The sequence below is a fragment of the Gadus macrocephalus genome, chromosome 9 (assembly GCF_031168955.1).
Source record: "Gadus macrocephalus chromosome 9, ASM3116895v1".
NCBI classification, from domain to species: Eukaryota; Metazoa; Chordata; class Actinopteri; order Gadiformes; family Gadidae; genus Gadus; species Gadus macrocephalus.
Window position 1 is genome coordinate 12,781,222 of NC_082390.1, and position 26,694 is coordinate 12,807,915.

Here is a 26,694-nt window from a genome sequence, read left to right on the forward strand (position 1 = left end):
TAAAGTTGCACTGGGTGCCTTTAAATAGAGGTGTCAAGTGTCAAAATTGTAAGACATCTGATCTACCTTTATTTGTGTCTCAGAGTAAGACATCGCTCCCAAATGATAACGACCAACTGATAATTATTTCAGGTGGAAATGTTATCTTCCACTTATGCTGTGTTCCATGGCTTTATTCACTTTAACCAAGTATCATCCCCATTGAATATTTCACTTGCACAACAATCTTTCTTTTGGCACAAAGATGACATTATCGCCCTTGCAGTTGTGGAGATATACTCTATTTACTTTGGGTATGTTCTTTCCTGAAAAAAACGTTTCCCCTGATATCGAAAATGGTATAGAATATCGATATTTTTCCAGGTATAGTGTCAAAGTTAGAAAATCCAGTATCGTGACTGACAACACTACTAGAAACGCGATTGTGATTATTCAGTTAGAGCTACAAGAAACGTGAAAGTTAAAAAAGACATATCTTTGCTACTACCTCTGACATTTAAATACATTTGCATGAAATCATGCAGGTCTACATATAACTTGGCGATAGCTTTAATAGGTTGCAGCTGTGGACTGAAATCACTTTATGGCACGATGTGAACGCTCGATAAATAAGTAAACAAAGGGAAGTTTCTTATTTTTTAAAGCTAACATTCAGCTTCAGTCTGAGCTAGGATGATTTTTCTGAGCCCCCCCAAAACCAGGCCGCGTGCCTGGCAAAAAGAGGCCTGTTCAAGATTCTGATTATAATTTGGGCAAGTGAACATCACATTCGGGCAAGTTGAACCTGACCTGTACTTGCCCGATGGGCAAGTGCTTTTGAAACCTTAATGTCAACCCCTGCCTCTAGTTCCTTTCTAATAACTAGGGCCTTCTCCAGAGTCCCCTCATACAAACACACACGCACACACACACAAACGTGCACACATGCAATGGTGATAAAACAACTGCACAGACCACACGCTCCATAAAACCACACACACACACACACACATCTTTTGTACCATTGAGGCCAACATTCAATAAGAAACCACTGTGTGCGCCGTGCCTGCAAGTCCACACAACAAACATAAAAAGAACCCAATCACTTCCACTCTAACCCAACTTCCAAACAGAACCAGACCTTGAACGCAGGTGGAATCTCTCCTTCTCCCTAACCCTCGACCTCACATGGAATGCTAACCCCAGGAATCCATTCAAAACACAGCAGACCCGTTATAAGAGGAACGGTTATGAACAGACCCCACAATATAGGAACATGTAACACAATTTCAGTGCCATTTTCTTCCTCACAACCTAAGAGACCACGTCCTACAAAAGTCTGATGAGGGCACAATGTGAAAGATTAAGTGAAAAAAATATCACCTTTTCTTTACAAATCTATCCTAAAGTCTGGAGTATTTGATCCCTGCTCGCATTCCCTGCTAAACTCAACACATTCCTCCTCGACCGTGGTTTCCATAAAAAATGCTCTCGATAGGCGTGAGGAGATGCCTTTAGCACAAGAGAGAGAGAGAGAGTGGAATAAAAACCTCCCGAGAAGTGCATGGGAGGTGCTGAAAAGAAACATTCAGAAGCTGGGTGGTGGTGGTGGTGAGAATGTGCCGGGTCTTCAGCAAGCGGCCTGGTTTATGTACGCCAGATCCCTAGCACGCCTCCTTCAAAGTGCGCGCACTCTCCTCACATGTGGAAGCGTAGACTGGGGGGGGGTGCTAATCTAGCTGACAGACTGCTAATGAGGTGTAGGGAGGTTGTTATACACAACGCCAGCTTCCAAAGCCTTTTTTGCAGTCAGCGGCTCAGGGAAGTAGCACAGATTCGAGCAACGCGTTAAGATCGAGGCGAGGCGAGTACCGGGTCGCGTATACTCACGTCGATTAGATCCGACAAGTCGTGGATGTAGTATTTGAACACGGAGGAGTTGGAGGCTTCGAGTGTCAGAAGGTACTCGTTCCTGGATTTGATGGACTTGAGCTTGTTCTCCGAGTACTTTGCCTGGCGCTAAATAGAGACGCAGGGAAAGAATTAGCAACATGTACAGAGAGAGACAGAAATAATGACTTAAATGGGCCAGTGATTCTTGATGTCAAGTGATTACGCCTTCATGGTTACGTTGCGTCTTGCATTGGAGAGCGCAAACGACATAATCATCGGAAATGAGCTCAATCAACACTATTACTGAATGTACAAGAATGGAACGAGGGCAAAATAAACGCTGGAGTTAAATTGAGATGCTGCCTTAGCGGGCCGAATCGGTTTATATTTTACACTTCCTCCCAACCCTAAAAGCAGATGGCGGTTAGTCACTATTCACTGAGTCACACACACACACGGCATTCCAGGAAGTATCGTGAGAAAAAATAAAACTGAATATCATTCCATTAAATCATCTGTCACAGATCTCTAACAAAAAACAGTCCACTGTCCTCCTAGCAGTTGGCCGTGACTGCACTCAATGTGTTTCCCATCCCTGCGTCCCGACGGAGCCTTAGAGTACAGTAACGACCGCTCATACTTTCAAGCCTCGTTTGCAGTTTAAAACAGTTCCTTCCTGCGTCCCGCGTTTGACGTCAAAGTGACGAGGCCTGAGTCTAGCTGGGGTGTCCTGTAACACAGAGGTCGATGAGACGGCGGCGGGCTACCTTCTCCTTCATCTTCTCGATCTTCTTGACGGAGCTGCGGCGCTGGTGCTTGTCCTCCATGCGGATGCTGAACACCGGGTCGCCCCGACCGATCTGCTTCTCCTCCTGCTTCTCCGCCTCCTTCAGCTTGCCCTCCGAGCTGATGCTCTCGGCGTGGTACATGTGGTAGGTCTTCATCACCTGAGAAGGGTTACACAGACACGTTACAAGAGGTGCCTGTCAGAAGAAGCTGGGGAGTGATCACAGATACGGTATTCAGTATGGGTCTCGGGTCAGAAATATGCCCCCAAAAAACCTCTCTGATGATTTATGGTAATAGTGTTATACGTGTGTGATACGATCTACTAAATACCCCCCCCCCCCCCCCCCCCCCCCCAAATGCTGAAAGGAAGCCCAGCACACCAAGATACTTTATAACCTAGTAGCTTGTTGAAAATAGTACCAATCTAATTATTGGATCTGTAATGAAGTGGTATGGAGAGTGATATTGGTATATATTCTCTCATCCATATGAAAATAAACCGTAGGATGTAACCTCAGGTCCTTTACAGTGAGAGGAAACCGATGGGGGAGGGTCAGAATAACAGGAAGTCTGATCCTTCATACCCATGTGGAGGTCGCGGTTCTCCTTTAAAAACCACAACAAAGGGCCCCATCATATCGCCCACCTTCTCGTTAGTGAAGTGGTCTGACCCCTGCCTCCACCGGCCGTCACTCTCTCCCTCAACCACAGTCCAAGACCATTTCTTTTCACTCCCATTTGATTTTAATGCCGGGGGGAGGGGCCCCCCGTCACATGGCCCTAGCAGGCCACAAATCACCGCAGCTAAATATGTCGTGTTGCTTTCATTTCTCTCTGTTGGGAAGTACAGTTGATTCACGGAGAGCCAGTGGGTCTACAGGCTGGTTTAAAATGAGGGGGTTCCGAGACAGAGGTTGAATTTTCCACATGGGATGAAGAAATAGGCTCCAGAAATAGACCCCAAAAAAGGGACTTCTGTGGAACCTTTTACTACAAAACAATCACCTCCTCTGGTGACCAATAAGAGCAGATTATTTTTAATTGGCGTCTAATTTATTGACATATTTTAAGTGAGAGATGTGGGCAATATTCCTTTCCGAAGCATACATCTTTCAATAAGTATTAGACGCATGTGTGGGACAGCCACTCAACTCTCTGTGTGTTACTCAAGTAGAAACGTCTATTTCCCAGCATCACACCGGCTTCCCTGTGCCAATGTGGCCATTAGTAGGCACAGAAACGGCAGCCCATTGGGAAATGCATCAGCTGCTTCTGGAGACTTCCTGAGGATTGACTCATTATCATTAGACACACGTCTGGGAAGTGCGTGTGTGTGCGTGTGTGTGTGCGCGTGTTGGGGGGGAGAGGAGAGTCCGTGATTAGCCCAAAGTGGATGATTCCATTACGATGTGACTCAGCCGCCGCATAGAAGGTAGCTTACAATGCAAACAATGTGGTTTTGAATGAGCAATATGCTTCAAAACTCCTTCTAAAACCAGCTCATCGCCACAAACCCCACGGAAGGCGGCCAGGCACCGGGGGAGAGCCGTTGCGTTAAGAGATGAATCATTAAGCGAACAGGGGGACAGCGATCCGGGCAGAGAACACACAGACCCCGGCTTGACACAGAACTGTTACGAAGAGGACTCTGCAAGGCTTTAAAAAATACAGGATGATGCATCTGTAAGCTCCAGTGGTGGTAGGCTAGCGGGCAAACGGGAGTTATACAGCAGAATAAAAACCTCATGAGAAGCCTGCAGAGAAGATGGGGAAAAGCAAAGAAAGTTGGAGCAGTCAGTGTACCTACGGAGGAGGAAGGCCGTTGGAAAGGGAAGGATAGGAGAATGATTCGTTTACTGGTTTTAAAACGCCACAGTTCTCTAAAATTATCAATTACAAAACACGTTAACACTATATTAATTGACTAAAATTGTTCTATTTAACAGATTGACACCATGTTTCTTACTCACTGCACCCATCACTTTTTGAACAATTTTAGCAAGTGTCTGACGAATAATACAAAAAATTATAAAAACCCACCCGCTCACGGCTCAATCTAACCTGGGACTCGTGTTGCTCCGTAAAGCAATTTGGTCCGAGGACACACCGAAAATCACACTTTGAACAAAAGATAATGGCTGCAGTGAGATGGTTTCAGGCAGGGTTGACGTTTGTTTCCTTGTCTAAAATGAGTTCCTGAGGCGCTTATAGAGGAAGGCTTTGCAGCGTTCGGTCCCACGTAACACACATTGAACAAGTATAGTCGCCTTGTCTGCTGCAAAAATACACAATCGCAAACAGGCAAGGCCAGTCTGCCGGTGGTTTAACCTGGAATGAACCAAGTCCTGGTTATTCCAGCCTCACACTTGTTTATTTTCAATCCACACTTGTCTACACGAAAGCCCAAACCCCACCCACCTCATCGTCCAACCCTATTTCCCCCCTCATGTTGGGCTAGGGTTAGGCCTCCTTTTTGTGTGGATGAAAAAATCGAACCAAACTTGTTTGAGAGAAGGTCCCGTTCTTCAGTCCGGGGTCACTACCGAACCCCAGAGTGGGTGGATCTCTGGGTGGATGACCCTGGGGCCTGTCGTCCACTCTGCCCCGGCGACGGCCGGCGAGTGTTTGCTTTGCTCGTTTTAGAAGGACACATTTAGAGCTGGATCAGGGCTGTATTTTAACTGGCGGTGACCCACAAAGGACCTGTGGCTTTTCTGATGCAATGGTGACTCGCACACACCAGGCACGCGCGCATGTGTGTGTGTGTGTGTTTTCAGAGGCCAAACAAGGTCAAATCTGTGTGGGGGTGCGGTTAAGGGAGTGACACGTATTGAGCCCGAGTCACACGCGTCTCGAGCTTGGAGCCGGTGGAAGGCCGAGGGTTTTCATCTGCTAGTGTGACTCTATATAGGCAAACTGAGCTGAGACACACACACACAGACACACAGTTTCTAGGAAGGGCAAATTACACTCACTCCCTTCCGCAAGTGAAGGTGAGCCGTCAAACCCATCCCTGCTGTAATATCCCCTGTGGAGACCAGCTCAATGCATGCATGGAGAGGCCAACACGTGGAAATGTGTTGGGTTTAATGGTGCCTCCGCCACACCCAGCTCAGCTTCCAGACGCTCAAACTAATGGATGCACATCTAGCATTCACACTGTTAATGCCTCTTTGAATATGCTACTGATGTGACATGCCCAATTGTTGGGTTTTGAACAACTCCCACTACTTCTGAATGCTATAGAAGGTTATAAACCAGTTCAACACAGCATGCATGCTGAAAACTGACCCAGTGGGATCGAATGGATAATAATATGGATGGATAGATACATACATACATACATTTCTAGACACATAATTCCATGCTGCTTGGAAATCTAGATATAGAGCCCAAAGGGGACATTTACTCAAAACACAGCCAACATATAAACTGGTTACCCTATAAGGCTTTGGTGAGCCCAGTTAAGTCTTTAATAGACAGTGTGAAGGTAATCACCATGTTTATCAAGGAAAACTTTGGTATGGAGGGCTTGAAAGAAGCTTCAAAAGATAGGGCGAACAAAACCTTTTAACATTTAACATAACATTTGAGCAAGATCCAGAGCCTTAATAGAGGTTTCAGCATCAGCAGGAAGTGCAGTATAATAAGTAAAATAGAATTAAGGAAGCCACTACTACTTACTGTGTAAAGCTCATTTAGGACCTTCATTAAATCCTCCTGTAGTTGGAAGGTGATTTCTTTAGTCTGTAAAATAAACACAAAGAAGGGAAGAAAAACCCATTAGCCAGGCACGACGAGAACAACAATTACTTTATGTAGTCATGAGGAATACTGGAAAAGATTGTTCCCAACCACTTGTGTGCGGTATGAAATGTGGTCCGGTTCCATAAAAGGTATATTCAATGACATTATCACACAGGGCTTGAGTTTCATTGCCCGCATGTGCTTAACAGATTATCTGCCCAACCCCACGTGAGTGAACCCCAGATATATGTTAATGCAATCAGCCGTGCTATAAGGCTGACCTTAGTAATACTATCAGATAGACAGCTTGTTAAACGACTCCTATGATGTGGAAGGAAATATGAATCATACAGTATGATAGGTTGAACTTTTCTTGATATATATACATTTTCACAGTACAGTGCTTATATTTCTCTGGGGCTGACCTGCATATCACATGTTCACAAGGTTAGGGGAAAGGCCAATGGATTTTTGGATCGGTCGACAGTGCATCCTGGATGATATTGAATATTACATCGGCACTCGGAGGCTGTCTGTAAAGTAATTATTGTCCATTGTATCTGATCCTTGGAATAGTGTACTCATGTTCTCAGCAGTATGCTGTGAACAGACCAAATACAAAGGCGCTCTAGTGTTCCCCAAAGTGGTCTTCTCATTGTTCTGAGTGAGACAGCTGGTGCATACGTTTGCAGGATAAGGTCATTGGCTGATTTCCAGTAAAAGCATTCAAGTTCAAGAAAAAAAGAATGGATGGGATGAGGTTAAATATACAAAGTGTCTTTGTCAGAATTGTATTACATCCCATACAATAGCCCAGAATCACAATCCATTTTGAGTGGCCACCGCTCTGTCTGGGAAGGCCTTTTATGACTTGAGAGTTGCAGGATTTGCAAGACCGTAAAGCCCTGCACATCTGTGGTTTCCTGTGGGTGTGGGCCACAAGGAAGCGCCACTATTGAGGTCACAAACCTGACGGATCCAGGTTGATTCACATATGTGAACTAAAGCAACAACGAACAACCATAGTGCACCAGTGGAGGCATAATACAATAATAAAAGTAGCGCCAGGGTTTGCAAAGAGTTGGACTCTCTGGACACTGCATCCCAAAACACATCTGCACTGACAAAGAATCCTACTCTGAAAATGTGACTAAGCACCCAGGTCTGAAAATCGACCGTCCAAGCAATGGTTCGACGTGAATCACTGAGTTGGGCTGAAGGGCAGGTGGTGAGAGTTGGCCCTGCCTGTGCGCATTCAGAGGTAAGAGGATTACGTTCTCTGTGAACGGCTGCAAGGTAGGTTTCCCGAATTAGAGCAAGGTTGCACCAGGTAGCCTGGGCAATCCTTAGCACCCTGCTGCCAACACCTGTGCTGCCGGCTAGCCGCTGAGCGTCAAGGGGCTAATCACAGGTCAAGAAAAGCCTTTAAGCTTAGATCAACAGGCGTAGCTCAACGCTACTAGCGAGCGTAGCCCTTTCATCTTTCGTTTTACAATTTCAATCTAGTCTCTTACGCAATCCCTTTTCCTCCCGATCGGAGGAGGAATACCACTTCGACTGAAACTGCTGCAACAAAGTTAACGTTTGACATTTACTTAAGCCCCCCCCCCCCCCAGCTCTGGAGGGGAGCTCTATTTGGACGCCCCCCCCCCCCTCCCACCACCCACTGTCAGATGGACCGCCTGTCAGCTCTCTCTTGCCCCTCCGTCTCGCTGGGAGAACACTTGGAAGTGGTCGCCGGCCCGCCGAGGAGCCGCCCTCACGGACCACACAGCGAGGAGACACGCCTTAACTAATCCGAAGACAGGAGTGAGGAGGGAGGAAACGAGAGGAACCGAGAACGGGAGGAGACGTGCCTCATTGAAGACAGATCTCGGCGGATAACACTTAAAACAAAAACTGACACGGCCCTGAAGATCCACTTGAGTTGTTGCTTCAGAGCATCTCTCCTTTCATAGCTCACCCAACGCTAAGACACATACGGAACACCCCCCTGAGGCGTGTGTATTGGCGGTTAAATGCTGGGCAGTGCAACCACCGCTTGGTGTCATTTTGAAGGATTCCCCAAGAGGTCACTTGGTGTTTGTATTGGTTTTGCATGCGACTTTGGGCGTTTTTTTCCCCTGAAACCATATCATTAAATTGAGGATCTTTAGGGATCAGACACTTTGAAGCTCACGTCATCTTACCACATTTAAGAGATCCGACAAGTCAAAGAGGAGCGGGGTGGAACAAAGTGCACGGTTCTGCTTTGACTGGGGGGAGGGGGGGGGAGGGGGGCAAGCAGCCAGACACACAGACTAATCCTTGTGCATACAATCCGACCGATACACAACAATAACAACATACAAACACGTGCCTCTGCCTGAACACGTGCACCGAGGTGCCAGAGAGCTCTTCAAAGACAAGACCGATACCAGCCATCGCGCGAGACAACAAGTCCCGTCCGTCCACTGACCGATGGGGGCCATTTCGTTCTAGCTAAAGCCAGCATACTCCCCGGGGTCCTGTGACATCAGGACCAACGGGAACTGTACAACGCCAGGAAGCGCGTGCTCCGTCTGACAGGGGAGAGTCAAGGCTCTGTTAAGCCTCGGAAAAGCTACCATGGCGCTGTAGCTGCAGAAAGCCATAAATAAAACAAAAAGCTGGCCCCTATAAATAATACAAACTAAATCCATGTGAGAAGATCTCTCAGACCATTAAAAAAGAGAAGATACTTTTTAGATTCTGGCAAGAAAAAAAAACAAGCGTGAAAAGGAACGTGTCATCTTTAACGATGCGGGGGCTGAGCGGGAGCAGGCAGGCGATGGCAGGTAGGCTATTAGCACCACTCCGGGCTGGGATCCTGTATTCACCACCGCAACGTCTACGGTCCCAACCACACAGGCTGAGGTCAGAGAATATCAAGGGAAGGGGGGGGGGGGGGTTCAACACAGCATTCCTTCGTGTGGTTTCCCTGGAAGCATGACTACGGAGTGCCCCCCCCCCCCCAACCGAGCAGTGAGCTAAGTCACGTAACATTAGGAGACACCGTCTTGTTTTCGCTGGTTACAGCGGCCTTTGTGCAGATCAAAGGGCTCGCCGGTGCTGTGATTACAGGGTGAGGGGTGTTTCGGTGGGGGGGGGCCGCTGGGAACCCGGACCCCCCATCGTGCAAATATGCGTGTCTACAAAATGTCACCTGGATACATGGGGCGTTGGGGGCAGTTGCTGTAACTTTCAAAAAGGGCAGAGTTCAGGGCATTGTGTGATTGTAGCAGGATGTCACAGAGATGGCACGATAGCACTGCCTTGGGAAGGGCGGAAAGATGGATATATGGGCGGGAGTAGGGGCGGCTGGAATGTGCAGCACCAGGATTTATACGCAAACATGAGGGAAAATACTATACTGCAGGAAAACATACGAGAGAGGGAGAAGCAGGGCTATAATTATGATCGTCAACTCGGGGTGGGTTGGTGTCACAGAAGACGTCTGTAAAGACGCTGTCTGTTTCACATCTGGCCTCATTAGTACAACTAGGACCCTTCAACCACTATCAAAGGGCAAGGACGGCTGGGACTTCCTGTGTGTGTGTGTGTGTGTGTGTGTGTGTGTGTGTGTGTGTGTGTGTGTGTGTGTGTGTGTGTGTGTGTGTGTGTGTGTGTGTGTGTGTGTGTGTGTGTGTGTGTGTGTGTGTGTGTGAGAAGAAGGGGTGGGGATGTCAGGAGTAATGGAGACCATTTCTTCACCGAATACTCAAAGTCAGAACCACAAACTATCAGGAGATGGTAATCAGTTCGGTGAAATGCAAGACTTTCGAAGTGACACGAGTTAACAAGTCTTTAAGTAGGAACGAAAGAAAAGGATGATGAGCCTTTTTTTTTTTTTTCACATACGAAAGAACGGAGGGGGACTAGAAGAAAGATTAGATAAAAAAAAATGTAAGATGAAAAATGAAACAAAGACAAGGGGAAAACTTGTGGACGAATGAGGAGTTAAACATAGCCTCGCTTAAATGAACGCAGAAGCCATCCTCTGGAGCCGTTGCTTTGTAATTTGGGCCTGCGGTGCGTGGGAGCACATAATCTGTTTGGGAGTTGTCGTCTTTGCGGCGGACCCGGCAGCGGTGTCCTGGCTTTGGGTCACGCGGGCACAGCCTTTCAGACGGTACGGTGGAGGCATCACTGGTGGGAGCTGTGATCAGAGGTGCGGTGAGCTCCTCCACATCATCCGATTGCAACATGACTTGGGGGGGAAATGCGTCACAGCTCAACTCTAAATATACCCTCCTCTCTAGAGCAACAACTTGACTGAGGAAGGAAGACAAGGCTATAGAAAAGTGGGGGCCGCTGGACAATTGAGGCCAATTTTTTACAGTTCCTTCTATTTCTTAATGCCGTTTTAATAGGTGGACTCTATTTTCCCCTCCTGGCTACGCAGCCAAGCAGGTGACCGCTTAGTGTCATCCACGTGGATAAGCCCGGCCACTCACATAATAGTACGTATTGTCCTGAGAAGATATTCAGCAGGTCTGTTGTGGACACATCTCTTGAAGTGTGAAGTGTTACGGCCGTTTAACGTTAGAGCCCGACCGATGCCGATGTAGGGAGTAAAAATGTACCAAGATTATTACATCGGCCGATATTTAAAGTATTTATACACACAAGTACCTACCTGTGTGTGGATCTATATATCTATATCTATATCTATATATATATATAAATATAAATATAAATATAAAGTAGATGTGCTCAGTTAACGCACCATTTCATATCTGCGCATATCTACCGATGCCGATATATCTGTGAGGCTATAAATCGGTCGTGGTCTATTTTACGTATTTTGATGTTCTTTAAAGAAATCCCTTTAAAATACCCAGTGGCAAAGACCAAGAGACGGGCCAAACAGTCTCACCTTTTTGAGAAGCCGCGTGGAGTCCTCGCTGACCTGCATGAACCTCATGATGACGTTGTTGAGGTAGATGTCGCTGAGCGTGGCGTGATCCTTGCTCTCCCTCCTCACTTGGTTCAGCAGCAGGTACCAGCAGTTCACTGGGGACAGCAGGTTCTGGTCTTTCCTGAAACAAGACGAGTTCGGCCGTCAGTTTAACCATTTCCCTCTGTTACACAATTGGTAAATGGTAAATGGACTGCCTTTATAAAGCGCTTTTATCCAAAGCGCTCGACAATATTGCCTGACATTCACCCATTCATGCTCACATTCACACACCAACAGTTGAGTCTACCATGCAAGGCGACGGCCAGCTCGACGGGAGCAGTACGGGTAGGGTGTCTTGCTCCGTTACTCCTCGACACTCTAAGAGGAGTCAGGGATCGAACTAGCAACCTTGCGTTTACCAGCTAACCAGCTCCACCTCCTGAGCTACTGCCGCCCCTGCCACAATGAAGGTCACTAGGAAAATATACCTTTCGCCGTCCCATCGGGAGTCCCGCTAGGAGTAAAGGTAGTGAGATCAAGCACCATGGGTCAAGGTGAAATAGACGTGGCTTTGGGGAGCAGGGCCGATGCTATTATAGGTTGGCCGCTTTTCAAACGGCACAGGGACTAAATATGGACACTTGTGCTCTAAAACTGCAATATCCAAGTCGGCTTAGCACAGAGGTGACGACCAGAGCTAGCCTTCATCTCAGCAGTCCATACCTGGCGAGCAATTAGAATACTTAAAGTGAATCAGTGGCTATCACAAACGTATTACACCTCTGAAGACTCCCTAGTGGTCAAATGGCCTATATTTTGCCGGTCTCTACGCCTAAAAATATCTTGATCTACAGCGCAGTCCAGATGAATTACTCTGAGCAGATATTCAACTTGCGCACCGCTCACACACAGTGCACGGGTGACGTTTCTGGGGCACGGTTCTAGGAATGTTCTAAGCCTGAGATGATTTGCTGCCGGCAACCAGCTGAGAGCACCAGCCTTAAGTACATAGCAGCAGAGTAACTCACGAGCAAACTTTAGAGAGACTGTGTTATGAAACCAAAAATAAATATATATATATATATATTTAAAAAAAAAAAATGGAGATAAGCAGAAAGCACTGCGGCGAGAGAAAGAAAAAAGAAAACACAGAGCAACAGACTGATCCACGTCGCTGCTGCTTCCTGAGCCTGCTGCAGGGCAGACTGTAGGACATTGTGAAGGCCGGGCTGACTGCAGGACATTGTCCAGGCCGGGCTGAGCCGAGCTGGGGCCCTGAGTAAGCAAAAGGCCCGCAGGCCGACTTCCTCTGGCATGCTCCGTAACATTCCTCCTGCCCGCTAAAATCCAACAAATATGTGAGCGTGTGTCAGTGTGCCCGCTTCAGAAATGGGGTCTGGGACGAGGCTGCCGGAAAACGTTTGGACACTTTGCCTCTGTACCTCCTCCTCCCCCCCCCCCCCCCCCCCACCACCCCGCCATCTGTCCCAAGGTCAGCTGGCCGAGACAGGCAACGCATGTCAACATGACAGGTGAAACTCTGCACTCTGTCTGGGCGGGAGACCCAGCCTTGAACTAGTTCACAGTGTTCTGCTAAACTGACAACAACCTAACGGACAACAGCACACAGACAGACAGACAGACAGACACACACCCTGCCAGTCATGTTACACGGAAAACAGGAAGCAAACCTCGCGTGGCGCAAGCAGGCGGAAGTTTCTAATATTTAGGAAATGTTGTGTATTGTCCGGGAATGTTGTCTAAAAGCTGAACAGCACATCGATGGAGTGCCCCGTTTTCATGAGCCTTTAACGCCTCGATACTTCAACTGGATATGAATTAATATAGGGACAGCATAGGTCAGGAAGTATGCAAGTAAATAAAGAATGCTGCAGTTAATAATTCATGTGTGCATGAAGTTGGTCCTTAAAAATAAGGTTGACCTACCAAGTAAGAAGGGACATGTGTGAAGTCTACTAAAAGATATATAGATCTTTGCTTCACTGAGGATTTGTATTTTGGACAGTGGCAATGAAACAATGTGATTACAGTAAGCATTTGAATGACTGATGATCTGCTTGACACAAGCATAGCAATGAGGCAGGACACTGCCCTGAGAACATAATGCATCTGATTGTTTGACTTGCTAGGAAAACACCAGACAATCTGCACAACGTTTAGTCCTCAGGTTTTTGTCACATGAGGTTAAGATGACATAGAAATAAACGCCTCAGACTACAAAACTCTACCCGTGACTTGGAAATCATAACATTCTAATTTCGAAGGAAGAACCAAATACATCTTCCCAAAGTAGGTTCTCTGCTTGAGAGACACCCCTGGGCAGAAATACGAGGATTTCTCAGAGAATTCCCACTAATAAACACCAGTGGGTCCCCAACAGAGTCTTTGTGATCTGATTCAAAAGGAAGCCTTGCTAGACCGGACCAGGGGAAAGCAGAGCGGTTGAGGAGGAAGGAGAGAGAGCCAGGCTTGTTATTGGGGTGGAAGGAAGAGCGACACTGCGATCACAATGACTTCGGGGAATCATAATGACGGGAAGTGTTCTCAAAGTCATCGTTTCCTCTGCAGCCAGAAGGAGAACCGTGTCAGACTGAGAGATCCACCAACAGAGCACTGCGGGCCCAGGACACCGGGACAGGAGACGTCAGAGTCAGAACACGCAGGGACTCGGCAGGGGAGACGTAGACAGAGACAGAGAGAGAGAGACAGAGCAAGAGACTGGAGTGTGCGTGAGGGAGTGTTTGTTTTATGCGTGTCCAACCCTTTTCACAAATATATTGATGAAACTTTTAAAGTGAAGGATTGCACAATACGAGATAACAAGCTCTTCAGCGTGCCGTGTATAAAAACAAAAAACATTTTCAACTATTTTCTATTTGTGCTTCACAGATAACATTTGATTGCACGCTACTGTTTTATCACTTCCAGCATGTGGGTTAGATTACTTAAAAAAGGAACATATGGCATTATACTCCTCAGTTTCCAAGAACGTAGCATGTGTCTCAGATGTGGGTTATAAATAGAAGATTCTATATTTTTCATAGAAGATTCTACACTGTGTTTCAGTATGAACTAGATACAGCTGCAGCCAAAATTGGAATTTGGGCAGAGGATTTTTGTCAACAAACACAAAATACAACTGCTTGCATTTTGCAGGACTCTGGTATGTTGTGGGCCTAGCCAGAGATACGTCTTAGATCTTGAAAACAAGTGCATGAACATCGTTGGGCTTCCTTCAGACCAAATCCCTCGTTGCGGCCCCAAGCACAGACTGCTGGGTCAGCTCACTTCATGGCCCATTTATGTGACGTCATGTTGTGTACTCCCTCACGGCAGGGTTGTACAGCTCCGGGAAGGACAACACGGCGGCGACCGGCCCCTCTCCCGTCTCCACGGTTGCTCGGTAAACAGCAGAATGTATAATGCACAATGTACAATGCTAATGCTACACGTTAAACAAGGTTCCCCATCCAATTGGCGTCTTCAGATCTGAACGCCCGTTTGTGTTGGCCAATCACGTGACATTGGGATGCGTTTCTCCCAAAAGTTCAACTCATTCATTCAACTGAACAGTTGAACTGGGGGCTTTGGCTGCGGCGCCTGATTTGGTCTGCAGCCTTCGGGAGGTAACAGAATGTCCTTCACCCAGACACTTTATTCTCGACGAACAGTGTGTCTATTCAAGACGCCACCAGGGCAGGCTTTGACAACATCGATAATTGAATTATTCCCCTGCACGCCATTCTTCTGTCCCACCCTGAACAAACTCTGGATAGCACACTGCATAAGGTCTCACTGTGTGTGTTTCAACTATGCGCCCGTCTGTGTGCGAGTGCGTTTGCTTTGCTAGCGCTGCAAAGCCATTGTGCACCGGGTTGCACTGGGTGATGTGCAGTAAACAGCGCTGACGAGAAATGTGCGCCTCGTGGTTTCGGCCGTTGTTCTCTTCAATGGCATTGGGCGGGCGGGGGGGGTGGGTGGACTGTGACTCAAAGGGCTGTAGGTACATTCGCAGGTTTGTTGGGTGGTTTGTGCGAGGTTTGAAAAGGAGGTAGCATTGCAGTTCATTCATATAGACTCAAAACTGTTTTTACGTTTGATTGAGTGTCGCTGTTCGACCTGATGACATGTGGGCTAGGCATGGGGATACCCCGATATGACCAGAGCAGTTAAGGCAAATCTTTCTTTAACCGTGACCAAATCCAATCTGCACATTTGGGTTTGATCCCTATTGTGTGTGCACTTTTTCCATAATTGGTCACGCAACCTTGGTCACTGACCTCAAATAGATAGCCTGCTATCCATTACATGAATGCTTTGTTTTTGTTAGGTCACATAGAAAAAACACCTTTGGGTATAGAGTATCAGCATTTGCTGTGCCTGCTGTATTCAGCAAAGAACATTTGAGGGACTTCAGAAGACAATGTCTTTGTTAATATAAGTCATATACACACGAAACCACCTATTATGGTGCGGTTAGCTCATCGTTACTCTTGCTGACAAAGCTTGTCTGTCTTGTCTTGTCTGTCAATTCCTGTTGTATCCCCAAAACACCCAAGACTAATTCCTAGGGCATCCACATTGCTTTGGTCACCAGAGGAATGCATCCAAAAGAGGAACTGGTCCCACACCTTCTCCTTATCCATCCCCGGTGCCCTATCAGCAGCTTTCCTTTCTCAAATAAGTCTCACTATAACTAAACATGGATAGGTTTGGAAAAATAACTATATTTACTTTGACTTTAATGCTATACGAATAATAGAACATGAAATACTTAGCTTTTCACGTTTAAGCTGAGACTTAAACTTAACAAAACATCCCACTGCTGACATACAGCCTTTACAGTGGTAGTTCCCCGCTATCAGGGTGCTTCCAATTTAAGGCTATTAAGTCTAAGTTAATAGGCTAGCGAATTAGCTGCACTTTTTTTTAATGCCAACTCATTACTGCAGCTTAGTCCAAATTACTTGCCACACACTAGGGGTGGGAATCTCTTGGCACCTCACAATTTGATTCAGATTATGAGGTCAACGATTCGATTCTAAAACGATTATCGATGCAACAATTTTTTTTACGTTAATTTCCATGCGTGATTTACAAAATCATGTTGCTACTCAGAGTTTGCTAATCATTTCCTACTTTTGTGATGATCCTTAAAGACATCAACAGATGAATTAACATCTCATATTTTATTAGAGAAAAAGCTTTTGTAAAAAATATGACTTTCTTGGAACAATAGCACATGAGTTTGCGTGCATGCTATGCGTAGGCTGAATCACAATCATGTCAAGACAAATCAGATTGGCCAATACACGCTGAAGATAAATTAAATAATTTGAAAATTACTAAAATTATCCCTCTCTGGCGAACAGAATGTTGCAGCAGGCGGCAATTCCGATTATTAATCTGCATCGAAACGGAGAGAGAGAAACGCGATGCATTGAAGAATCGATTATTTTTCTTACCCCTACCACAGTGGATTTATGTTAGAGCCGCAATGAATACAATTAAACCTCTTGATGCACCACTGAGTCCAACAAGAACAACTGCATGAATGTGGGCAACATACTAGACGACTGTATTCGTTAGTTATTAATCATCTTAATATTTCCTAAATACACAACAGTCTATTCAGGAAGAAGGACACACACACACACACACACACACACACACACACACACACACACACACACACACACACACACACACACACACACACACACACACACACACACACACACACACACACACACACACACACACACACACACACACACACACTTTGGGTAGAGGAAAAGGAAAAAAGTTCACTCCAGCACATGTTCAAACAATATGCTAATGGCTGCTCTTTCCGTGAGCGTTCTCCTACAGCGAAACGAGGCCACCAAGTGCAGCGGACTCAACGGTGTATCAACATCCTGGAAAAAGCTGGCGGAGCCATGCTGTGATGCCCCATGTGGAGAGCGCTGGAGTGAGGGAGCGAGGTGCACGGAATGCAACATTAAATAGACAAGAACAGACAGAGGGAAGGGAAGGGAGAGACAGCAAGACGAAGGGATCCCTCATCAACGCTCAAACGATTAGCGACATGCACTCACTTTCTATTGACTCGTGATTTAGTTTGTCATTTCAGTAAAAATAACAAACCGTTCCAGTGTGAAAGATTTAGAAAACTGAATATTTGGTCTCTGGTAACAACATGCAACTTGATGTTAAATAATTAAACAAAAAAAAAGTATCCACTAATGAATGAATGAATGTAATCGAGTTTTTGCCTGAGATCTGCAGAAGATATGGTTTCTCTGTAGGTCTTGACAACTGAAGACCTCCTAGGTATAAGCAGCCCTGCATGGGGGTATCAGTGTCTCTCCCAGGGAGATCCAAAACTCCCCAGTCCCATTTCTTGCTGAAACACAACCAGGTTGCTGAGAGATGGGCTGTCAGCTGTCCCACAATATTTTAATGTAGCCTACACTCATTACTCAAGGGATTCAGCCCCAGGTGTAATACAGATATTTTTTTTTATCTATACCAAGTATTGGTATGCAGTGGGATTATCCATTGAATTCGGATTCTACTGGTTTCAAGGAGGAAATGAATGGAAAAGGCAAAGAGACTAGCCTTTAGAGACCAAGTCTCATGTATGGAATCTGTGTTTATCAGAATACAATAGAAACAAATGGCCATCCTAAGCTCCAGGTCGCGGTTCTCCCCCAACTTTCCATATGAAACCAAGACTGAATGATCGCGTCGGCAATATAATCATTCAAATGTATTTTCCCATGCAGAAAGATCCTATCTATGTAATTACATCAAATGTGAATTCTATTTAGCTTCCCCAATGCAAGAGGATTCATAAGAATTGGGCGGTACAGACAATGAGAAGGCTTTAATGCGAAACAGACCAGGACCGAAGGCACTGTGACTATTAAACAAGAGCCAAGGCAGACGACAGAAAGATACAGGGAAAGGATATGGCAACTAAACTGATGACGAAAGTCTATATTCAAATGCACCCTTTAAAACAAAACACACATTGATAAACAAGTTAGGAGCACTTGTAGGAGCGACAATTGGACTAAGGTCTCCTTACTTGTATTGCTGGTGGTCTTTGGTGCTTCGCGTTTTGGCCATGAAGCGCTCGGCCAGTTTCTCCAGGTTTCTAGAATATTCCATCTCGATCTCAGACTTCTTCCGGAAGAAGTCCTGGAGGTCCTGCAGCAGCTGGACCCTCATGTCTGTCTGCTGGTCCAGACATTTCTGCTGCTCCACCAGCTGGGCCCGGATCTCTGAGGAGACGGAGCACAGGACAGGACATGGTTAGAATGTATATCCTCTGTAAAGGGTTGGCTGCTGCACAAGGGGAGAATCCACAACATATTGAAAAACTACAAATGTATTGATTCTCAAATAGCCATATGTACGGCATGGTGTTGGTGGATGTTGTCAAATATTGTGTTCATGCGCACACAAGACGCGTAACTAAGGCACTTGTATTATCCCTCTTCAAACACATAGAAACGAAAAACAACGCATTTGATCCAAAGTACAGCATTACAAAGCCAAGTGCCAATAAGGCTCGTTATTGTTTTCTAATGGCCGCAGGTAAAGACATCTGTACCAGACATTTTACACTTAAGTGTTCTACAGCAAAATATTGTTAGTCGCTCTGCTCTCAAGTGTTTCATTAAGGCAAAGCCTAACCTCAAGACGAACACACTCACTCTTTCTGTTGTGAAACTGGCATAAACTCTTCTAAACATTTAGGACACACACACACACACACACACACACACACACACACACACACACACACACACACACACACACACACACACACACACACACACACACACACACACACACACACACACACACACACACACACACACACACACACACACACACACGTTCCTGCAAAGTGCTCTGGCTGTATAATGGACTTCTCTTAATGGAGGCCGGCCTGGGCCAGACATCCTCAGTAAGGGAAGCAGATTAATAAGGTGATTTAAAGCCACACGACCACCGGCAGAGCAGGAGCGCTGCACGTCTACCATTTGCAGAACAACACAAAGTAATTCAGCAGGCACACTTTCTTCTGCATCATTACCCCTTACAATCCGCAGGATCCATTTGCGAAAAAGGACAAAGACAATAAAATCTGCTTATTACTAATAATATGTGGCCGACCGTGTACATTGATTTCAACCTGAGCCACCCATGCCAAAATATTGAAGCATGTGCTGACATATTCCAAGATGCTAAATTAAAGGATTGAGGATACTCATTTGATAAATGGAAGAAATGGAAACAAACACTTTCGCCAATATTATTAGGCCATTGGCAGGTCAATGCGCAGAAAACATCAACTGCAGTTTGGCAGGTTAGCTAATGGCCAATCAAGTGCTGATTCAATTAGGACGCTTCCAGTCTGACAAGAATTAAAGCTGCAATATTTGTGTGTGTGTGTGTGGTGTGGTGTGGTGTGGTGTGTGTGTGTGTACCCTTGTGTTCCTCATGTAAAAGTGGATTACCATGTGACCCTGAAACATTAATCAACATTAAACCAAAACGCAACCCACAATCTCAATAACCTTACAATTTAGATGAGGTCTATTAAATATAGTTGATTAGGTTTCTGCAAACCCCAAGCGGTTGTTCTTTGCCTCTGGCACTCCGGAAGAAATATATAAGGGTAACAAGTGGAAGTGGGGGAGGGGGGGGTTGCGATTTCCGCAACGCTTAATCTTGATAGATGGCAAGCATACAGCACTCTCAGCCTCGCTAACCCAAGATAGACGACGGTGTAATGTACTGTAAATAAATACACAACATCACAACAACAAAAAGAGATCACTAAGAAGAGAAAAGTGGGTAAGGCAGAACCATCGGAATATAAAGGATAAGAGGAAGTGGCCTGTCAAGTTCTTTCTGAAAGTTCATTAGATGAGGGAAGGGATGGCTCAGGCAGGGTAGGGTTTGAATGGAGCAGGAGAATTGTCTTAAGTGTACCTGGTCTTTAAGGGCAAAACTATAATTGGGGCCATCTCCGGCTACTCAATGAGGATGTGGGGATTAAAGCAAAGCTGGCATTGCGTTTACACAAGGGGCTGGCCGGATCATTTAACACAATTACAGCCATGGCTGCACATAGAAACTCATTAAATCATTAATATTCCAAAGGCAGACATTATACAGACACTGTCTGAGTGCCAAGATCAAGCCACAGGAAAAGTTACTTGTCAGAGAAGCTCACAGAATGTCCAACTTCAGAAACAAGGCTTTACTTTTATTGTAGGCAGTTTACCATTTCTTGCAGATCATGAGGTGACTATGACTTTAGCATGCACGCTAGAGTCATGAGCTCTTTAATGACTTTCCATCTTTACTTTATGTATTACACATATTACACTTTATGTATGGCACATTCCTCGTGAGGTCATCTGGATAGTCCGTCCCTGATATCTGTCGAAGTATTGCCAAATCAAAGCCCTGTCTTGCACCACCAAACTGAAGGCTTAGGAGCGTATACATACACCTGTGCACTTTGCAACTTGAAGTGATTGGAAATGAAGTCAAACAAACCGTACACCAGCGTCACTACTTTTGATCTTTGAATGTATTTGGTGGTTTGTATTATGTAATGGTCTCTACTGATACAATACTGTAAGATAACAACCATACTGCAGAATGTGTTGCCTTTAGTCTGCAGGGTTTTGGCAGGTCTATAAAGCCAACAAACCAGCTGACCAACGGACACAGTGGCTATATTGACCAATGTTGGAGCGCCGCTGGGTCGTTGTGGCCATGGGTTGGAACCAAAGCTCTTTTGTTCAAGCTTGGATGTTGTCCAACTGCTCCTTTGAAGGCCACACAAAACTCTTCCAATAACCCATTCATGCAGGCAAATATGTCCAAAGTTGCAACCCAGAATCACGTTTAATTTGCTAGATAGGGCTATTCTATTGTGACAGGAAGTGCTTTGTCAGCAGAGAGGCTGTGCCGACCCACATTGTTGACCTCTTGAGGGACATTCTGGGCTTCTGTGGAAACTGTACCAACCGGACCACTGTCACACATCCACAAACCTTTCCTATTAGAGCAGATGTTGCCTGTACACGTAAGCGATGGCACCAAATCGATCAAAATACATTATTCTACACCTGCAATTCAATTTGCTTGATTATCTTAAAGCGGAGGACAGCCTTTGCACACAGTCCATTGTAGCCTCTCAGAATCTAAAGTTTAGCTTAATGGACGATACAGCATTGTTTTCAGCCATCACCGTGTGCTACTTATCAAGGCATTGCGACAATGACAGGCTGGATACAATATGGTAAAAATACCATCAAAAGGCAATCAGGGATGGGCTCTTCGTTTTTCTGCAGAGCACAAGCTTTCAATTACAACTGGAACGAGTTTGCATACCAGTGAGAGATGGGTCACTGGATTTTCATTTTTGATAAATGGATAATGAAATGATCCAGGAAAAGTGTGAGTTGTTAATATTCACATTTACATTCAGCAGTGGACGCAAAGCGATTTACAATGGTTAATAGGCCACACTTTGTGGCCTATTCCTAGAGTGAACAGAGGAGTTAACAAGATATGCTTGGTCTTCTCTGCATTGAGAATGAGTTTCATCTTAAATCTGGTAATCTGAAGGACAGTAAAAACATTTTGCAAGAATTCAATGGCCTTGACACCCAGTATACTCAGCATAAAAATGTAAAATCAAAAAGATTTTGACATGCAATAAAGATTATTTATACATTTAGGGAATAAAAGTGGACCTAATACCAAACCCTTGTGTTACACCCTTGTAGAGAGACACAATATCAGAACGTAACCCATCATATGTAATGCAATAGAGAGCCATGACTAAGGTCGTTAGTTGTTTAACATTATGATCCACTTTGTTGAAAGTTGATGTTTCAACTGTACCAGTTAACTAGACAGCTATATTTCATCTGAGGTCCCTGAGCAGGGATATCCACAAGAGAATGATGGCATCAAATGATATAATTACAACAGGGGCACTTCCCATTGAAAACTATTATCTGCCTTTTTTTTTATGTTTTATGTCTTATGTTTAGTACTTTACAATTAATGGTTAAATGATTAGTAATATTCCAGTTATGATTTAGGTTAAGTGATTTAAAACTGAGAAGGTCGACCATCATCTGATAGTGCTTGAGAGTGCTGGGGATCATGTTTCAAAACTTTGCAACTCATGGAGAAAGCTGACAGGCCAGATTCAGTCGACCTGTACTGTACTACACAGTTGCCATTCTGGTCTATGCTCTTGTATGCCTGATGTCATCCGAGCATCGTGAAGCAAAGTGGTTTAGTGGGGGAGGAGCACAATTGTGTGTCAATTTGTACATCGAGCTGGAGTGTGCACGGCAGACAAAATGATGAAAAAGGTCAAAAGGTTGTACTTGATGACTGAATTTTTTTACTACAATATATTTTTGATAATGTAATATGATACAATATTAGCAGCATGTGTTGAACATTAGTTTAAGGTATTTAAGGTTGTTTAGGTTCAGTTTGGCTGTACTTGTGACATTTGCAGGTGTATTTGCTTCCGTGAACCCCGCAGGCCCAACGAGACGAAAAATTAACGTGCTTAATTACCAGACCTGCTATTCACAAGTAAGTGCATCACAAGATGCTCAAAGTATGCTTATGCAGGAAAATGCAAATAGTGAGTCTCTCTGTATATAACTTTGAGGCGATGTACATTTCTTGCTGTACTTCAAGTATCGTACTTTAGTAAGAGACAAACATGAGAAAAGAAAGGGACATCCTTCTTCGTTTTGTTGACATGGCGGAAAACTTGGAATGGATACAGAATCCGGAGAGTCATTTTGGGAGTTTGATGTTAACAGTCCCGTCTCGCTCATCAGCCTTTTGTAGCTATCATTGAATGCAATGAGGTTGCTGAAGATGATTCAAGGCGCATGCATGTGTGAAGGCCATTCAAAAACAAGCAGAATTGCCTTTGGTCGAATATTAAAAACAAGCGGTCCTGACATGAAGATAAAACAGGGCTGTTAACAAATACGTGGATAAGACTGCCTCTTGCATTATATAAAAAAAAACAGCCAACCTATCTTATAAGAGTTTAACTCCTTACAGAGTTCACCTGGACTCTGCATAGCCTCTTCCCGTACCCCCCACTTTCCTAAAAACAGCCCTTACGCACTCAGTTTGGTTTGTACGTCCTGGCTCTTAATGTACTCACTTATTGTATGCTGTACATCCTTGCACTTAAAAAAAGTACTTCGCATTGTGTAGCGTATTTTCCTAACTATCTTTGGTGTATATGAGGAATGGGTTAACCTAGCATTTGTGGTAACCTAGCATCTGTGCTTGGCACTTGTTTCTATGAACATCTTTACTGTACCGACAGCTATGTATTTGTTTCTCTTACTTCTGACAAATGTACTTACTGTTAGTCACTTTGGATAAAAGTGTCTCCTAAAGGCCCTAAATGTGAATGATAGATAATGTAAGTCAATGAAAAGACCAATGATTTACACGGAAAGCACAAGACCATCATGTCAGCCAGGTAGCGGTCACACTGGAAAAGTGAGCAAATTAGCAAGAAATTAAACTTTTCCAACAGGTGTTATTTCTAAACCCTGGGCTTGGTCCTGCTACCCTGGTTAACAACGACCCACTCTGTTACTGACTCCACATCCGCGGTGTGAAGGCATAACATAAATAGGCCTTATGTACTTAGCCTAACACCAATCAATGAATGTTTTTCTGTTTTGTTTTACTGGACGGAGGTAAGGCAACTCGACTTACAAAACAAACACAAACAGAAAATGTAGTACATAAACCAAGACATGCACACAGCTTTAGAACGTGAATAATACAAGTTAATACTGAGAGGAAAACATAGTATAAACCCATGTAGCATACACAGTCCTAACAGGAATATTATTTTAATCCAGCATTGGAATGAGGTTTGTTTGCCTTGGGCTCTCTGTTCAATAGACTTATGGTTGGAGACACTGAGCATATCTTTTGCCTGCGATTTAAGTGAGTTTAGTAATCATCCATGATTTCTGAACCAGAATATATATGAACATACTTCAATACAATACACACAATATTTTTTGCCATGTCAGAAACCAACTCCTACATGGGGGGGAAATTAGCAATCAACCATGCTGTCCTCTAAAATGTAAACTAAAATGTTTAATTCCAATAACAGGCCTGCCAAGTAGCCCATTTGCACAAAAAAAAAAGGTCTGGTTGCTAGGGAAACCGTGCAACAGCCAAGAGCTCCCGGGCTGGATGGAGCGCATCAATCAGTGGTGTCAGGATGATGGCCTGCAAGGACTGTTGCCATGATCCAAACCAAACAGGGTGGCGGGTCAGTAGAAGCTGAATTGTGGTACGAGTACACATGAGAGAAAGGCTGTTTATTCAGCTGCAGAGTAATATCTGTTTGATCTGGACACCCTTCTCAAGTTCTGCTTCCTTGGACACTTGTTCAACACTTTCCGTGTATGCCTGTACTGACTGAGCACACCTTTATGTGCCGTGAAATATGGTATGATATCAACCTGATTTAATATAACGCCCAATGCATGTGTGACAATAAATATGGGCTACACTTCCCTGTTACCGACACCTGACAAATAATAGAGGCCAATATTGCCCAGTTCATAACACTTAATTTAAACAACTTAAACTAGAGTGTATTTTTGTTTATAAAGTATGGTGTTGAAGTTTGCCGTCCGACGAGATTTGTAGTATAGAAAATTACTGTGTTGACGCACATAGAATCTTTCTCACAATTTTTGGTGGTGAAAACTGACACTTTGCCTGTAGCATTCAAAACGCCCTTTGTACTTTTGTTGGAGGTTTTGATGGGAAGGATAAAGAGAATACAGCTCATATGTCATGTCAGACCACCTCTCTCTCTCTCCCTCTCTTTTTCTGGTAAGCCAACCCGGAGACATAGACCTGTCTGGGCAAGCTAGCAGCTTGCATACAGTTGGGACTCGTTTGTTAGGGGCAACGGCTATACAATGAATAAATGCTATGGTCGCCCCACTGAAAACATGTGGAGACATACGGAGAGTAGTTTTAAAAGAAGGCGATCCATGAAAACCATTAGTTCCCATAGTGCATAAGCTTTAATCAGCCGGAATGTTTAGAACACTGGTCTGCAAAATAAACACGTGGAGTGGCTGAACTGTCTCTACCCTGAACTCTGTTTGGTTTCCACAAATTCTTTGCAGAGTATCTGCTTAATAAACTCAAAATGGAGCACGGAAGGACCGACTGACACTGGCCGACAGAAAATCCAAACTATCAGGGCAGGCTGTAGATAAATGTAGAAAGTGTTTGCAAACCAAACTTTTCCATAAGTTTGGGCATTGTCGAAAACATCGTTCTTACTGCCATTTATTTGCCTGCAGTTTAATATTCACCCAAGTCCAAATAGGGAGACCGTCCCCATTTCATCAGAGTTATATGGGCCAGACTGGTCATTCTTTTGATAGTATTCAAGTTGAGCAGTTCAGAATCGCCCACTTCCCGAGATAGGGCCTGGTCAGCATCCTCCGACAGGCCTCAGAGAGCACACTCCCCCTCCCCTGCTTTCCTCTTCTCAGTGTGTTGACAGTTTGTCGGTTTTTCTGGCTATTTTTCCTCATCAGTCTTTTGTTTATTCTATGGTTCGTGTGTCTCACTGTCTGGCAGTTTGGCTCACCTGCATTGAAGACACTTTACTACGTGTCTGAATATGAACTGCCTTTCGCCACCTAGTCAGTCCCAATGCCTTTCGCTGTCAATCAGTCTTGTCTCACTGCTTCCCCGTATGTCTTCCTCCCTGCTTCGCTGTCTGTCTCTCCCCATTATACCAGTCTTCCTGTGTCCTTTGACACTGGCCTTTTCCGGGTTGCCTGATCCGGCAGTTCGGAAGCACGCGTCAGGCGTGGAGGGGGGGGGGGGGGGGGGTCCACAGTCACTCACCACCCAGAGTATCCCTGCACACACTGGTGTGGACAGTGTGTTCCCAGAGGCGGGACACTGTGGCACCATGGGGCCGGGGGTTGGGATGTAGACGATGGGAGGGACAGAGGATGAGACAGCTCAAAACTACATGTATAGTGTTTGAGTTTTCTCCCCGTCCCTTCAGACTTGCACAAAGTACATCGTTCTAACTCCACTAAAAGATGTCCTTAGTTTGACGGACACTCTGATGTTAATTCAAATAATATGACCTACAACAGTGGCTGAATAGGATACAGGCCTAATCCTGCTCTTACATGAAGAGGGGAAGAGGAGTTGAGTTGGTCTCTTGTTTTTAGCTT

General features: G+C 45.0%; 1 protein-coding gene across 4 annotated transcripts in view; it reads right to left on the reverse strand.

Moving 5' to 3' along the window:
• Positions 1-26,694, reverse strand: part of srgap1a (SLIT-ROBO Rho GTPase activating protein 1a) — a 74,000-nt gene that overhangs the window by 32,387 nt on the left and 14,919 nt on the right. For all 4 annotated transcript variants that reach the window (XM_060060836.1, XM_060060835.1, XM_060060837.1 and 1 more), the window contains 5 exons: positions 18,444-18,639; positions 11,306-11,468; positions 6,346-6,408; positions 2,640-2,819; positions 1,870-1,998 (listed from right to left, as the gene is read on the reverse strand). In XM_060060836.1, coding sequence (XP_059916819.1) covers positions 1,870-1,998; positions 2,640-2,819; positions 6,346-6,408; positions 11,306-11,468; positions 18,444-18,639 — 731 coding nt within the window. The remainder of the gene's footprint in view (positions 1-1,869; positions 1,999-2,639; positions 2,820-6,345; positions 6,409-11,305; positions 11,469-18,443; positions 18,640-26,694) is intronic.